This window comes from Tympanuchus pallidicinctus, unplaced genomic scaffold, assembly GCF_026119805.1.
Source record: "Tympanuchus pallidicinctus isolate F22 unplaced genomic scaffold, pur_lepc_1.0 scaffold9, whole genome shotgun sequence".
Lineage (NCBI taxonomy): Eukaryota > Metazoa > Chordata > Aves > Galliformes > Phasianidae > Tympanuchus > Tympanuchus pallidicinctus.
Window position 1 is genome coordinate 12,898,428 of NW_026294813.1, and position 17,240 is coordinate 12,915,667.

Genomic DNA, 17,240 nt, shown 5'->3' on the forward strand with positions numbered 1-17,240 from the left:
CTATGTTGAAAAACACTGTTTAGGAGATGAGAATTTGCTCTGTCGTATAGTGTTATTGTGCTCCTTTATCTGAAGCAGTTTCCTTGGAAATAAATGAGGTGTTATTTTCAGTGTGACCTATGTAGATTTCCAAGAGCTCAGCTGTTGAATTTAATCAAGCTGAATTTGTTACTAATTCACCATGACAGTGAACAAATAAAGAACTCCTTCAACTTTGGATAGATAATTTCAGAACTATGGGAACTGGAGTGGCATAGAAGTGACACTATGTTCGTGAAAATTGTGTAAATGAATGAGGTAGTTGTAAAGAAACTTCTGCCAGATCCTACCTTCTAAGATGGGATGGCCAAGACCAGGTAATTACAGAAAAACTCACTTGCTCATAATTGAGTCTTGTTAAACCAAGCTAGAAATGGTGCAAAGAAAGTCACAGTAAGAACTATCGAGTTCCACCACCTTGAGGTGTTCTCTAGAACTATCTAGTTTACTAGCAGAAGTGCAGACAGTGGGGCACCTCAAATCCCCCATGGAAGGCTCTTCCTGTTATCTTAACCAAATGTTGCTTGTCATTGTTCCTTGTTAGGACAGTAATATAAAATCAGTAAATCAAAGTTTTGCAAAATTTTGCATGCATGTAAGTCTCAGTACTAAAGCAGAGAATAAAGTTTGTCTTCACTTTTATTCATAGACACAATTCTAAATCTTTGTATATTCCCTGTTTTGTTTACGGGGCAAATAAGATTTGCAAATAGTTGGTATCTTATGAATCACAGGTACTAAATAAAAGGTGCAACAATCTTTCAGTGTAAACATTGTGGAAAGATTGTGATGAAGATAGTATTTTACTAGCTACACACTTTTCCATGTTTCAGACAAATTGTTACAATCTCATTTGTACAAAATTCTGCACTTTTTTGTGTGCTTTCTTTACTAAGCATGGCAATGAAATAGGAAAAAATCAAAAGATTCTAAGATGTTGTTTTGTTTTGTTTTTCTTTTTTCTCTATGCAAGGTATCAGGGAAAACTGACAAACTAACAGCAAGAAAGTAAAATTTTTGTTGTTTCTGAGATCCTTTTCTAGAAATAAATCACATGGTAGACAATATGGGGTGGTTGAACAAGTATTTAATCTTACTCAACTATTGTTCTTATTTTTATAGGCTGCACTGACTTATTAATTCTCTAGTACACTATGTTCTACAGAACATGAGTCATTTTTTTCAAGCATGAAATTAGAAGAAAATGGCAGTAGTAATGACCTAATGAAATTTGACACAAATTGCCCTAAGTTGATACTAAAAATGCAACAAAAACAATTCATATCTTCTTAATAAACTACAGGGCTAAATTTTACTTAAATCAAAAAAAAAAAAAAAAAAAAAAAAAAATAGTGTTCCTATTCTTTTAATAGCTGTAAATGCAATAATGCCAAATACACAGCAGATGTACAGAATTTTCATGATATTTTAAAATGAAGACAGTTCAGGCTCTATTCTCAAACAAAAAGACATTGACAACTTTTATTTGCAATATGACTCTATTGTTGAATAAAATCTTCAGAGCAGTGCAGACTCATAATTACTATTTAACTGAATTTCTTTGAATAGCCTCTGGATGTTCCCAAAATGTTCTCTTGAGCATTTTAAGTTATGTGCATACCTATATAGGTCTCTTCCGAAAAAGTAGCTTCAGCTGAAAATTACCTATGCGTTTATGAACCTTCTAGTCCTATTTAGTCCTTAAGTAACAAGTCTACAAATTCAGTCACCATTCTCAGGGAAAAGCTCACAAAAAAGTTCTATAAACAAATTGAATGCACACAGTTTCTTGTTTACCTTAAGCAGACTTTGAGGCAGTTTTGATTCAGAAGTGTGCAGACATGTTGCTCAGCTGAATTTGTTTTTAATTAGGATTCTGTCTTAAAAAAATTCATTTGCAGCCTTCATGCCTTAAACATGCTTATTTTTAAACTCTCAAATTTAAAAAGAAAAGTAGACAAAAAGTTCAACAAATAGAACTGCATGTTTTGTGGATTTTATGGCTTTGCAGAATTTGGATTTTATTTTTGTTTTGTTTTGTTTTTTAGCAGTCTGGGGTGAGATGGGAGTCTGCTGGAAGTTTTAATTTAATCAAAGAAGTTCTGAAACAGATAGGGTTATGAATTAATGTAGCTTTATTTAATTTTGGAAGAAAACTAATCCCACACAGTTTAAAAACCAACTTCAAAAAAAATTCTCTGAAACTGATCTAAAATGTTTTGAAAATAACTTCAGTATCACTACACAAGTATGAACTGACAGAACTGGGGAATTTTTGAGCATACATGCATACACCTGTATATGAAGAACTACATACAAATTGGCTAACGCAAATTTTAAGAGTCATCCTAATTAATGTTAGAAATCCAAAGTGAAAATTTGATAAGTGAAAGTGGGTCAGCATTGTTAAAAGAAAAAAAAAAAAAGTATTTATAATACACTTTCATGAAACTTGTTTCCTGAAAAACTGTTTGGCTAGCAGATTTAAATAGAAGCTTTCTTTAAAGGAAAGAATAGGCCAAAGAATTTTTTAATTTCCTATGTGTTCAAGGTATGAGAAATCACCTTCACTTGCAAAAGTTCATTACTGGAAAAATCCTCAAAATATTTAATCAAAGTAGAGCTAGTGTGACCAAATTAGAATTCTCGTTTCTGTTTGGGGCAATTTTTTTTATCCCTTTGCTCTTGAATAGTGTCAGTTATATGCAGAGACAGCTCATAGTAGTTAAAATGCTGATCAAATAATTTCTTTAGAACAGGAATTATTTTCACTTGAAAATAATAATTATTTTCACTTGAAAATCTGAAATTAGTTTATGGCTCAAATAAATGGAAATGGAAGTAAAAAGAAAGCTTAATTACTCTGATTAGTGTAACTACCATATATGGATAAAACAGATGTCAGGCCTTCAATTTTCTCCAGATTATTTTCACTAGAATCACCCTCAAATAACAAACCAAATAAAATGCAGGCTGAATGTTTGAGTGCGACTAAACCTCACAGTACATTATTCCATTCAAAGAGATTAACAATAAAATATTACTGAAGAAAAGAGAACATTACTGAGAAAAGAATTATCACCTGCATATAGTATTCCAGTGTAACAAAGCCTGATCCAGCTACATCAACTGACATGAAGTTATGGAGGGTTTTGAGAAGTTGTGTCACAGATGGCACTGGCCAAGGCTGTGCTGCTGATAACATGAATCTGCGCCAGTCAATCAGTTCTGTGTTCATACTGAATGCAGTTGCCAGATTTTGTAACTATAAAAAGAAAATAATACATGTTTTCAAATATGTATGCATAAAGGCACATAAATATGTAAGGTTTTACAGCAAGATTTCAAAGATCTATAAAGAATCAGGAGCTATTTCTACTTCATCTTTGTCTACATAGTGTAGCTACACCGATACATTTATGAAAATTACAGCTCATAGTGACTTTATAGTATCTCCAATGCAAGCACAACTATAATTCTACTTAGGAAATAAGAGCCTTTGTATAGTAAAAACCTGATGTATCCCACTGCCTTCACGTACTTGTGCACCATATCCTCATGAGAGAAGCATTTGAGGATTACCCCAAACTGCTTCCCTCAAACATAAACACATAAAGCGACCACCTCCCACCTCTTCCTACCTTCAGTGAGGTTTGGAAGTAACAAAGCTGGCACAGTTCATTTATCACTGCTGCTGTAATGTGAATTTACTGTGCTGCTCTATACAATTTTCTGCTTCACATAAACATTTCTTAATCAAATGACTGATTTGCCCCAGACTGGAGTTCCAAAAGAAGGAAATATATTTACATGGATCAGGGCCTTTTACAGACTGAGTGAATTTAATTGCGTAGATGCCATCTGCCAAATATTGGCAGGTATAGCACTGCTTTCTATAATCTGAAACCTAATTTGAAATTCTACTGTCATCCACTGAAATGATGAAATGGTGAGTTCAGTTCAGAACACCTTGTGCAGAATAAACATACACAGTACTCTATGCTTCATTTGTTTCCTTTGGCATAGAAATTATGGCTTTCACTATAAACGTACAAGTCTCCTTTTAAAGCCATGCTATTAAGGAAACTCTTTCAAGGGAAACAAGAAAAACAAAAATAGCATTTACAAGCACAAAGAGTTATTAAGGAATAAAGAACACTGAAGTACACACACATGTGCTCTATTAACAGATTGAATGTTTGACTTGTATTTTCCCATTATAACTAATTTCTTGTTCTGAGATCAGATTTTTCGTATACTGAGGACAGCTATGACTAGTTTTCACAAAATTCAATCACTCAGCAATTTTTAAATGGGTTAATCGTGCAATTCATCTGTTTGAAGAATAGTTCAATAAAGCTGTTTCTCCCCTCTAAAGTCCAGTTAAGACCTTCACGTGAATTGTGACTTCATCTCAGAAATAATTATCAAAATATGCTAAAACTAGCATATGCTAGTTTTTCATTCCATATGCTTACCAGGAACATCCCAAAGTAAAATTAACAATGAATTCTGTGATGAAAGGTTAGGGAAGGCTAGATAACAATTTTAAATATTTCTAAGTCTGAAAATCTTGGGTAAGAATTTAAGGTCATGCAGCTCCAGAGTTTATTCTCCTTTCTTTGAATAAAGAACATGAACTGTCTTACTTTAACACCTCTAAGTGAATTTTCCACTGTCTCTGAAGAAGTGATGTGATTTGAAAATTGTAAATAAATACAGTTCTGATGCATTTTGTTACTGGCACAGCATCGTCTAGAATCTTTCTCTAAAGAAACATAAGATTTTTATGGAAAAATTGATAATAGTGCATAATTGACTTTGTCAGAGGAACGGTAATGCTGCATTTTCTACACCAATACTTCTGTTGAAGTGAAAGTAGGTGTTAACTTACATCCGTAAGTGTTAGGTTCATCCATGCATCAGGAAGGTAATTTGTTCCAAGACTTGAATTAGTCAGATTTATAAAAATGTCAATAAATACTTCCTTTTGTATGAAACCTAGTAAAATAAAAGTTGATATAAAAATTATTTTTGCTTTTTTAAATAGTCTCACTTTGCTAAAGGGAATCTACTTTTTTCATTTTAATGATGATACCAGAAACTTATTTGTTCTGCTATTCTGTAATATTCATAATGTTAATATATTTGAAACCAAACATAATATTTTCTCATTCAAAATAAACCATTGGTGAGGCACTGCGCTGTCTGACCAGAGAGGTTGTGTAAATCCCGTCCCAGCAGGCACTCAAAGCTGGGTTGGATGGAATCCTGGGCAGTCTGCTCTGGTGAGTGGGAACCAGCCCACAACAGGGGGTTCAACTGGATGGGCTGTAAGAACCACTCCAACCTAAGTCATTTTACGTGGGGCCTGCATAATAGCAAAATGACAAATATTCCACAAACTGCAGCTTGATACTTGTCTTGACCTCCTTTGTGGTCTCTAATCCATACTCCGAGTCTACACTGTCAGTTAAAAATGTATGAATACAAATGCCAGTCACACGTTCTGTGCATTCAGTATCTACCAACATTTTCTTTCACTGTGTTGTACTTTAATTAACTGTATATTTACTTCAACTCTACAAAGTAATCAGAGGCTAGAGAATAAGATGGTAAACACAGAACACAGTTCAAATTTGAAGTGAAAATTAATTGCTTAAAGAGTTTCAAAGAATGTGTTTGTGGTAGTTAGATAAATAGCTCTGCATTTTATTTTAAAGAAATCACAACATAAACTCGTATATATGACATATATATTAATAATAAAACCAATTTGTTTTGTAAAATGGGATTGCCTTACAAGCAAACAGAATCTTTTAACTTCATGTGCATTATTAAAACATAAAACTATGCATGCCAAAATACAACATACAGTAGACCAATACGAGTCTGTCCAATCAGAAATGGACTTTCCTTGATCAGATGTTCACTGTAAAATCTCTGCAGTAAAGACTAAAAAAAAAAAAAAAAAAAAAAAAGTAAAAAAATTTCAAATGATCTAAATTTTGAGAGACTAAGCTGATTTGGTCTGGCTGTGATCACTTCCACAGTGTCAATACGTTAAGTTTTCAGACTACAATTAAAAGCAAACACAAACAGTAAAATACAAGAATGAAAAAGTGGCTTGTTTTTTTTTTTTTTTTTTTTTCTTACTGCAGCTAAATTTTGTCCTTCTGAAAATGAGCTATTGTGCACATTCTGTGGCTTAGACAGAGAATTCATCTTTGAAGTGGAAGAGAGAAGTGAAAATTAAGTTTACGAAGAAACATTTAAGTGTCAGGAACATGAAGAATGTGTTTGAACATCCATTTGATAGTGTGAGCATTCAAAGTCCTGTGGAAAATTTGAATTAGTAGGAACGGAACCTCTTCTGTTTGCTTTCAATATGAAAATCAGGAGTAAAGCTCTCAGTACATTTTAATATTGAAGAAAACCTCAGCAAGGAAAAAATGCAGGTTTGGAAATCTTGAGTTCTACTGATACAGGAAGAAAGAAGAGAAAAACATCTGGACTCTAAGCCTTATGGTCTCACATAAATTTCAGCATGAAAACAAAAACTGAGAAAAATACTGGCAAAGTAATAGTAATAATCTGACAATCTTCCACCTTCTGAAAGTTTTTGAGTTACCTATTTTGAGAAAGAAGACCTTTTTTAAAATCATGTGACTTAGGTCATTACTGAAACACAGTTGTTGATTTATGTATTTAAGGTGATCAGTAACTTGTAAAGGACCAACAGAAAGCACTTTCTGACTTCCTGGGGTATGGCTTAAACACTTCTAGTGCAAGGCCATCACTATGACAATCAAAGGCTGGTATCAGAAAGTATGATATCCTGTCCTCTCACGGGTTAGTCCTGCTTTGCTGACAAACCAGCCTACCTTTCCTGCAAGAACATTTTGGCTACAAAACTTATTTTTGACAAGCTTGTTAAAGTGAGCTCGCTTATTTATGACTTGGCACAATGCACTTGCAAACCTAGCAGGCATAAAAGGATTCCTGAGCGGGGCCCCAGTTCATCTTCATCATCTTGATGGCCACTGCTGTCTTGAGACTACAACCTTTGGATGAGTGCACTTACCCCCCTGAGTAGTTGGTTTTACTCTAAGTAACTATACATTTTCAAAATATATCCAAGAAACATTTGAGGGACAAGAAAATCAACAAACTTGAATGAAGAGACAGTGTCTAAAGTGGGAGAACTGGAGATTAAACTGGAGATTAAAACTTTAATCACTTCATATTGTATTGTCTAACACGTTAGGACATAGTTTAAAGGTAATTTTAACCTTAGTTGATGTAAGCTTGTGGCAAATCAGTGAGATACTCAAGCCCTCTTAGGTGATCTGTAGCATTTGCTCAATTTTCTTTTTCTGTAGTAAATGTTACTTTCTCTCTGCTACATGTAGAATTGCTGATGTGTTGTATGATAGTTTCTTACAATACCTCCTTATGAAGTCTCCTGATGTGGGAAAATTCCACAGTGTCATTAAATTGGTATAGTAGTTCAAAAAATTTCAAGTATAGTATAAGGGAATACCTCATCATAATGTGCTTAGTGAGGACTAGGAAGGTTCCAAAGAGATCCCTCATAAGCATGTTAAAAATAAATTTCAAATAACTGTCTTCAATTCAGTCTTCAATATTAAGTCTAGATTCAATGTGTTTATTTCTATGTTATACTGGACAGAACTTTTTAAAAATATCACATCGTATTACAAGACAAAAGACAATTAGTCAGTTTTCTTCATAGATTGCTAAGGCCACAGAGCTGCTCTACAGTCATGGTGAGATGTGAGTGGGTAGCTGCACAGATGGTGCTGAGAAAGAAGACTGTCATCCCCAAATGGGGCTCTGCAAGTGGTAGGAGGAGATAATGTCCTCTGGGTAGAATGAGAAAACAAGTCCAGAATCTTCTTTGTCCATTTAACAATAATGGTTTCAAAACATGTATGCTCTTTACAATATCTTTTCATTAATTCCAAAAGGAAAGAACAACAGATCTTTGTTGAATGACGTAAATAGAAAACAAACTTATTCAATATGTTGATATTCTTAACAAGAAAGGATCGAAAACATTATGGAAGAGGAATTAGTATTCAGTAAGTGTTAGAATAACTGAAGAGATTTGAGAAAACCAGTAATTAAATACAACTAGAAGCAAATCAAAGTGCACTGAGGAAACAGACTGCAAAAATTACTACGTTTATTATACTGCAGATAAAATCAATCTTGAAAGGACATCAGGTGCTTCGGAATACAGAATTAGAATTCAAAATGAACTTTACACATTCGAGGTAAAGCCTGGGATGAAAAGAACACATCCAATTAGAATAAATGTTAAGTGCTACACTGTACTGAAATAATTCACTGCATAAATGTCACAGAGAGAGTCATACTACCAAAGTAACAGTTCTGTAGAAAGGCTTTAGGGATTTTAGTTGATTACAATATCATCAAAAAGTATATGGGAAGAAATTTGAAATAATATTTGCAGTGTTAAGGTTTCTGTTGACAGACAATCTTGGAATCTGAAGATCTTGATGGACGTATAGAAACTAAGCAAGAATCATCACAGAGTTAAAAAATGACCTGAGAGACAATATTATAAGACTTCTGCTATTTTTATCTAGAAATGGAAGGCCATGAGAAAGTAACAATAGCTGTTCAATTAAAACAAAGCATTACAAAGAACACAGTAATAAACTCTTCTCCGTAGGTAACGTCAGGAAGGATGATAGCAGATCGTTTTTATCTTCAGCAAAATACTTCAGATAGTTATAAAAAGCAAGAGAATATTTTAACAAACCTATGAAGAGAGGCAAATATTGACTACAGGTTGTCTGTCTTGGTCCTATTTCACTGCAAATCTTTCAATACCTCTTACTTTTTGTGAAATTAAGATTTCATTGGCAAGGGCAGTTTACCCATCATATTCAATCCTAACACCAAAAATTGTGATGTTACACTCATGCATCGCAAAAGTGTCTTCAGAATTATAGATTCAACATCTACTTGTATTTGTTACTTCAGATTTCGTCTTCTGCTCTTGGACTTCCTAAGTAATATTTCCAAATATTTTCCATTCTTATCATACCTAGAACTTTTCCATTTGAAACTTCAAAGGAAAAAATCTGGCATTACAAAATTTAAAGAGAAAATCCTTGGAAACAGCTATGCAATACATCTAATAAGGCACGCCCTATAATATATATCCCGTTGCTTATTAGATAAAATATATAGGAACATTTTTGTTATCTGGGAAATCACAAATGCACAAATTTCAATGATCTTTTATAATCTACCATATAATATGCAGTACTGATCTTTTGTTCAGTAACTGAAAGTTAATTCTACTTGTGGATTAAGATATTTTAAAGAGGTAAGTACTCAAACACATTCTGTTTCTGACATATACAACTACTTAGACCTAGAAGTAGCATGAATACATAAACAAAAATAGAAAAGTTATATGTAAATATCACACCCTGTGCAATTACTAGACTTCTTATATCAAAAGCAGAGTGTTAATCTCAGTTTAGAAAAGGATTGAGTTAAAGGTCAAAGACTTCAAATTTATTTACCCCAAATTATTTTTAGTTCATCAGTTTGGGCATAACTAAGAAAAGCCTTTAACAATTTCTTACTAGTTTTCTTTAAACATATTCTGCTGGGATGCTTTTCAATGACTGGAACTGAGCAGAAAGTTTCGTTCAGAACATGAAGATAGTAGCAAATTATGACACCAGAAAATTCTCTGAACAGCAATCATCTTCAACTCCAATGTTAGAAAGATACAGCATTCTTATTCTAGTCCTCACTGAAATATTTTTACATGAAAATTAAATGGTTTAAGCTATGAAGTACATTACTCATATCCTGGTTGCAAGAGCATGTGCTATGGGAAGTCTGATTTATGCAATTAATTATCAGCAGTGGACTACAGAACTTCCTAAGAAGTCTTTACGTTACAGTACCTTGTACTATGTAGAAAGGTCTTCTGAAGGACAAGTCTGACAAGAAACTTGAAATGCCATGTTAAACTCTATTTCTAAGAGATTTAGAAGTAGTAATACACTCAGATATGGAGAGAAGTCATTATTCTTAACTCAGAGGCTAAGGATGCCAAGCAATCATTTGACAGCAATCATGCACTGATTTCCCACAAATTTATCAAAGGAAACTAATGGTTTTCAGAATGAATAAAACTTCCCAAACTATTAAAGATAAGGGCTAAATTAAGTGGATATAATGTATCAGTGGCTTAGATTAAATACAACAAAGGATCAGGTAATTATGACTCATCCTCTCTGAATGTAGCCTCTCTGCTGTAGACACAGTCACAACGTACTGCATATTTTTCGTTTATTACTTTCAGATTTGTAAGAAATCTAGAAAAGGAGGACAAGTATAAAAAGCTACCACGGATTCAACAGAGCACAGAAAGAAAAGCTATTTTTAAAAATAACTGTAGTACTTTATGGAAAAGATAGAAATTTTACAGTCATTAATCTTGCAAGATATATTGGTAAATTGTTCGTAGATGTTACAAGAATGATTTTGAAGGAAAACATCTAATCACTTTCACTCTGAGTCTCCAAATCAAACTCAGAGGAGCAAACTGATCTTTCATTTATTGCCATATCATTTGCCTGTGGCATACTATTTTTCTGCCAAATAATATTCTACAAATTAATAGCTTCTCAGGGGTCAAATTTTTCTATATCTGGAGAATTCATCTGGATTGTCATAAGATCTGTTGTCACATTTTCAGAAATTAGTTTAGAGTGCAGATGCATCATGATGAATTCCATTTGACTGAAGCTTTGCCCTGTTTCAGCTGAGCTTGCTGGCAGAGTTAGGATCAGATCCACCAATGCCAGGATATTGGGATACTTCTTTGAATAGTGTGCATTCACTGAATCCCATGTCAAGGTCTGGATGTTCTGAAATCTATAAAGCAAAGTAAAAATTATAGAATTATGCCTATTACTGGATGTATTTTCGCAATCTTTTTAAGTAAGTCAAAAAAACAGGTGCAAGTGCAGGATCCTTATTACCTGTTATAAAGCTCTAATTTCAGCATGTTCCATTCAGTTCCAACTTCACTGATCTTCACACTAGCAGCTTTTAGTATGGCTTCATAATGTTTACTCAAGACAGATACTTCCTTTTCACCAAATTCTATAACAGAGGGAAAACAATATATCAGTTGTTTAAAAAAAAAAAAAAAAAAGGAAAAAGAAAAAAAAAAAAGTCAAACAAGCACTCCTTCAGCAAGCCGTTATCACAGTTCTATACCTTGTTTCATTTTGTCAGGCCATAGTTTAAAACTTCCAATAAGAGTTGCTTTCAAGACATCTTGATTAGCATCACAGAAACAATCACCTAATCTCTTCACCAAATCACTTAGTACTTTGGTTCGTACTGCTGAAATATTTCCATTTCCAACAAGCTGGTGACCATGAAAATACTGAATGGTCTCCGTGAAGCGTTCCCTTGGACCAGCTCTGAAAGGTACAATGTACAAAACAATATATACTACTCTTTTGCTATATTGTAAAAGATTGTAATTCCATTGTTAGAAATGTCAGACCTTGTTTGATACATTTGGAGCGTTTCCACAGTTGACTGCGTGGTAGCAAATATATCTGCAATCGAGGAATTGTGATCCAGAGTAACACGCAACAGAATGTTGAGGACATTGATGACATCCAATAAGAAGTGGGAAAACTTGACTACCTCCATTTTCACAAGGAGATACAATAGGCCTTTGACTTTCTGCCTATTCGAGGTCCTTGAATCTCCTTCAATCTGGAAATCAAAACAGTAATATAATGTGTCAGGTAGATGGGTCAAAGTTGACCACAGCAATTAATTTTTCTGAAACAGATGTCCAATTTTTAAATCAGTTACCTTATTCAGATGTAGAACAAATGCAGGATAACCTTTAAGGAGAATCTGTAGAGCTGTCTGTAGGCGAGGAAGCCACTGGGAGCCTCCAATGCGAGATGGAATAGCTGGATGTAAATTGATAGCTTCATATATAGCTTTGAGATTATTCTTATTTAGAGTAGAGTTGTGATAAAAGTAGTACATATTTCTCAAGCCACTGGTTAAGATATTGTATAGCTGAATGTTTTCCAGTGCTCCCTTGTAAGCCAGCCTTAGGCGGTGAGCAAAACAATGCACAGACTGTACACAAGGTTGAATTTCCCTCACAAGGTTAGCTACTCCATCTTTTTGACCAGTCATTTCACCAATCCCATCGCTTCCAAATCCAACTAATTTTCTTGAGCAGTTTTGACTTGCCAAGCTAAGCTGAAGATTTATTTGAAATGTTTCCTCAATTGCACTTTTTATAGTTGAAGCATCATTGTTTTGAACAGGTTGAACCCCAACAATCTGGCAGTGAACTTTTCCTTCATTTGCAAAGCGCACATAGACAACCACCACTGATTTGAATATACTATCTGTGAATTCATCACTAATAAGAGAAAAGAATTTACAATTCTCCAGTTTCTCTTTTAGAGATATTCTTTCTACTTCAGCCATAAAATGTATAAACATTCTTACTGACTTTTCATTTCTGAATACAGAACCAATGTATGTTCCTTTCGCATCATCTAGTTCACAGATCCAGTCCAAGTCTGTAAAGGGCCAACCAGATTTAGCAATTGCATGGCATGATGTAAAAGTAACTTCCACTCTTCCTATTGTTGTGGAGTTCATACTCTTCAACATCTGCTCAGCAGAAACTGTATTTGGTGAAGCAGTACTGGCAGCTTCCATGCACGTAGCCCAAGCATGAGCTTCACTGTTCTGGTGTATATTTATAAATTCCAGTTTGAAGTCATCAGTGCCAGAACAAAAATTTTGAATGCTTTCCCCCAAGTCCACATTATGCTTGCGACACAATGCACAGAACATTATTCCTCTTTCATCATCATATTTTAACCAGGAGTATTTTGTCAGCCATATTTTTGGAAACTGGCGATTCTTCTTTATTCTTGGATGTTCCAAAGCTTTCTTTTCCTTCCCTCTGTCATCAATTTCTCTCTTGCTAGAAGAATTACTCCTGCCTTTAAATTGCTTCAGTGCTCTTATGGCTATAATTTAGAAAAAAACAACTAGATATAGAATGGTTTTTATTTAATAAATGATTGATTTTACTTTTTATTTTCATTCCATATTTACTTTTTTAATTTGGGAATAGATTGTGACTCTCAAGGTCATAAAAAGAAACAAGTGAAAACAAGATCTTCAACATCACTTGGACAGCTCCCAAGACCTTTCTAAGAAATGTTTTGATTTGAAACAAAAAAGTTTTGATTACAGATTTTTTTTTTTTTTTTTTTTTTTTTGACTAGCATAGATATCTCAATATTTGCAACCAGTAAAATGCAGCAGCATCAAAATCATTACTAAAATAGAGAAAAACTGTCAGGGAACAGAATTCAGAATTGTCTTTTAGGAAAAACATCTTCAGAAGATAATACTGATTTAACAAGCCTGTTACTATACCCATTATGACTAACAGAAAAATTTACTTGGAGCAATTGGAAAAATACATAATCAAACATCTGTCACAGAATGAATAAGGTGCATATTTAAGTGATCTGCTGTTCTTATATATATAGATATAATTATGCTGCTTTGAGAAAGAAGAACTGCATAAGTTTCACTTTTTGTTCTGAAAATTGAGACTCATTCAAAGCACTGAGGTTGTGCTCAACATTGTTTTTCCAAATTGTTATTAAGATGGTCATTCTCATATTTTGTAATTGCATAAGCAAACATTTTTGAAAATTTTCTGTCTGGACCTCATGAATCTTCTACTTTTGGCAGGTAATTTAATAATTCTTTTAACATGTAGTTGCAATAAGGTCATGAATTTGAAAAGAAGGCAGTCACATAATTTGGACTAATTCCAAGTAGAATTGAAGCAATAAAAGTTGAAATCTATTTATTGGGAAAAAACAAAAACAAAAACAAAACAAACAAACAAACAAAAAAAAAGTAAAGCACTGAGGAAATGACCTAATAACAACCTCCCATCCTCCTTGTGGTTTGTACCTCAAGAGGTACAAATAACATTTAATAACTAATAACCAAGACGCAATTAACATTTACATTAAAACAATCATAGAAAGGAAAAAGTCTCCTTGTACCTCATTCTTTTTTATTGTACAAGGGGTAAATTTGCATGTAGGCACTGTAGAATTTCTGAGAACTATTTGTTCCCATTGTATTATAAGCATCCTGAAGTGTCGCAATATTAAATATATACATATTAGGAACATGCAGTTCAGATACATCTCTATTGTGAGCAATTCTTTGAAAGGCAGCAAAGTAATAGAAATAAATACATGTGATATACTTATTGTTCCAAATCTATTAACACAATAAACCTAAACTGAAATGTTTGCAATTAGAAAATAAATTTAAAAAAAAGAAACAAGTGTTACAGTTTGGTCAGCAACTATCTTCTGTGATTGACAAATCTGGAATCACACTGATAAAAATTACTATTCACATCTTAATAGACCATTTCAGATTTTATAAAGGCATTTTAAGCAATTTTTGGATATGAGATATAAAATTCCCTGAAGTTTGACTGAAGATTGTTACAGACAAATAATCTGTTCTCTAATCCAGTATGGATTGCTCACAAAGATTGTTGCTGTGAAAAAAATACACTTTAAAATTCCTTTGTGAAATTCACCTATAAATGGAAGAAAAAAGCCTGGGATAGAAACTATTTTGATTGTATTGTATTATTGACTTGTAAAACATCACCAAAATTGGATTCTATTAAACACCGTTAGCATAATCTTCAGAAATTTCAGATGCATGCTAATAGCAATGACAGTAGATGGGTCATATGAAGAATGTAGTACTAAAGTAAATGTAAGAAGATGATATCTGATGGTTAGTTTAATTTTGTTCATTATAACAGACAGCATGCAAAGAGACTGTAGAAGAAGGAAAAAAAAAATGTGTTAGCAGCTCCATTTCAGACCTGGCACAGGGGAACACTCCGAAGGCAAGATATTAAAGCACTGCTAATAAAATGATCAAAGGAGTTAGTGAGATTAACAAATACTGCTGGGTTACCCTGAACTGCAGCAACACCACTCATAATAATAGAAGAAAATGTTTAAATATTTCCTTATCAAATGAAAAACCACATCAGTAGGTAGGAAGGTCCAGCAAAGGTCACATTTTTTGTCCATCGATGCTTAGAATGCTGAGTAATATGCCTCCATGGAGAACCAAGTGTGCAGGATAGAACAAAGATGTCTATGATGTATCAGCAGCTCTTAAATACTTTGAATTCCTAGGGAACACAAAACTATTTATAATTTTTATAATATTTCCTTTGTTAGTACCTAGTCATTTTAAATTACATTGGTAATTCCATTTTTTTTAAATTGTCAATTTATTATATAATTGAAAATATATCCTTTTGACATTTACCAAATGTCCTGTGAGGAAACTGTATGTTTAGTTCTCCTTATCTAATAATCTTTCCTTTTTACTCTTTGTTTTACTCGGGCATGTAGCTGCTAACACCTTCACTGCCAGTGTGTGGGATACTTCATTGTATTCTCTGTTTTGTTTGAAGGGAGACTGATGACTAAAGAGGCATGTATTTTCTGTTGGGCATTGTATTGAACAAGGGGAGGCAAAAGAATGGAAAGAAATTTTCCCAATTTTCTAAGGGAGCAATGATTTAACACTTCATGTTGTGTTTGGGTAATGAAAAGACCTGGTTGTCTTAGGAAATCTGGGATTCTTGGTGTGAACGATATAGCCTACTAGCAATAAAATCATCATATGAGCTTCTTGATTTTGGAACTTCTAATAATCTTAAAAAAACTTACCTTTCAAACGAGTCCATAAGAAAAATTTTGTTTTGTTTCGTTGTTTCATTGTTTTAGCGAATATAATATGAAAAAGACAATTTTGTAGAAATACTTAATTTTGTATTTTTTGCTAGCTATTACACATGCACAATAAAAATACTCGTTCTCTGTCTCAAAAACATTAAGAGTCTTACAGATTGTATTAGAAAAAAAATAGTATTAGATATTTTAATTAACGAAGAAATTACATGAAAACAGAACAACTCTCTTAAAGTGAATTACCAGTCCAAGCTGGTATCTTATACAGTGTGTTTTACCTCTAGGACACTATCTAATGATTCCAAGTGTACAGACTTTCAGTTTCACATGGCATTACATGTACAACATTGCCTGCTACTTTAACCTCTGCAGAGGATTTTGAAATGCTTATACGCCTACTCTTATACTACAAGCAGAATGATAACTGTTTCTCTACAGAAACTCTAAACAATTTTCTGCTAAACATTTGTTCATTTGAGTGCTTGTTCCATCCTATGGAATTTCTCTATAAATACACGAAATGAAGGATTAAATTCAACTTCATTGTACCTCTGTGGTCTTGCTATATTGAAAGAGTCGAATTCAAAACTATAAGTACAGGTTTACGTGTTCTGTTTCACAGTCTTGCACAAAAGTTACAATTATAATATGGAACACAGTAATAATTAAATCTTCTGTGTATGTGTTTAACTACCTGCTATCTCAGTTTAAAACTGCCTTACTAAATTATTATTATTTTATAATATTTTCACAGTAGTATTAATTTTTGATAGAAAGTATTTTTAAGTGTCCTAAGCCAAAAGTTCCCATAATTAGAGAGTAGGCAAACAATATACTTGCAAAGAAAAATACATATGGGTTAATACTTGCAAATCCCCCTAGACAACTGACAGAAACTGACCTGAAGAATATAATGGTTAACATCTATAATAGATCCTATATAATAATTTCATAAAAATACCAGCTTCTTCAATAGTATGTTTTAAAATAATACCACTTGTTGTTCACTGAGCTCTGAATCAGTAAATGAGTTAAAGACTTGTATTTACAAGGTATGATATGTAACACTCTTAGAAAATCATACTGCATACAGATATGTGCTAGGAGAATCATAGAATCATAGAATTGCTCAGGTTGGAAAAGACCTTAAAGATCATCAAGTCCAACCACAACCTAACCATGCTGCCCTAACTCTAACAGCCCTCCGCTAAATCATGTCCCTGTGCACCACATTCAAATAGTTCTTAAACACAACCGGGGATGGTCGCTAAACCAACTCCCTGGGGAGCC

General features: G+C 33.4%; 1 protein-coding gene across 1 annotated transcript in view; it reads right to left on the minus strand.

The window, feature by feature from the left end:
- Positions 1-8,269: 8,269 nt before the first annotated feature.
- SPEF2 (sperm flagellar 2) overlaps positions 8,270-17,240 on the minus strand; it is a 50,077-nt gene continuing 41,106 nt past the window's right edge. The window contains exons 29-33 of the mRNA XM_052670546.1: positions 11,959-13,151; positions 11,639-11,856; positions 11,344-11,552; positions 11,103-11,226; positions 8,270-10,995 (exon numbers count right to left, since the gene is read on the minus strand). Of these exons, the coding sequence (XP_052526506.1) occupies positions 10,746-10,995; positions 11,103-11,226; positions 11,344-11,552; positions 11,639-11,856; positions 11,959-13,151 (1,994 nt within the window). The 3' untranslated portion in view covers positions 8,270-10,745. The remainder of the gene's footprint in view (positions 10,996-11,102; positions 11,227-11,343; positions 11,553-11,638; positions 11,857-11,958; positions 13,152-17,240) is intronic.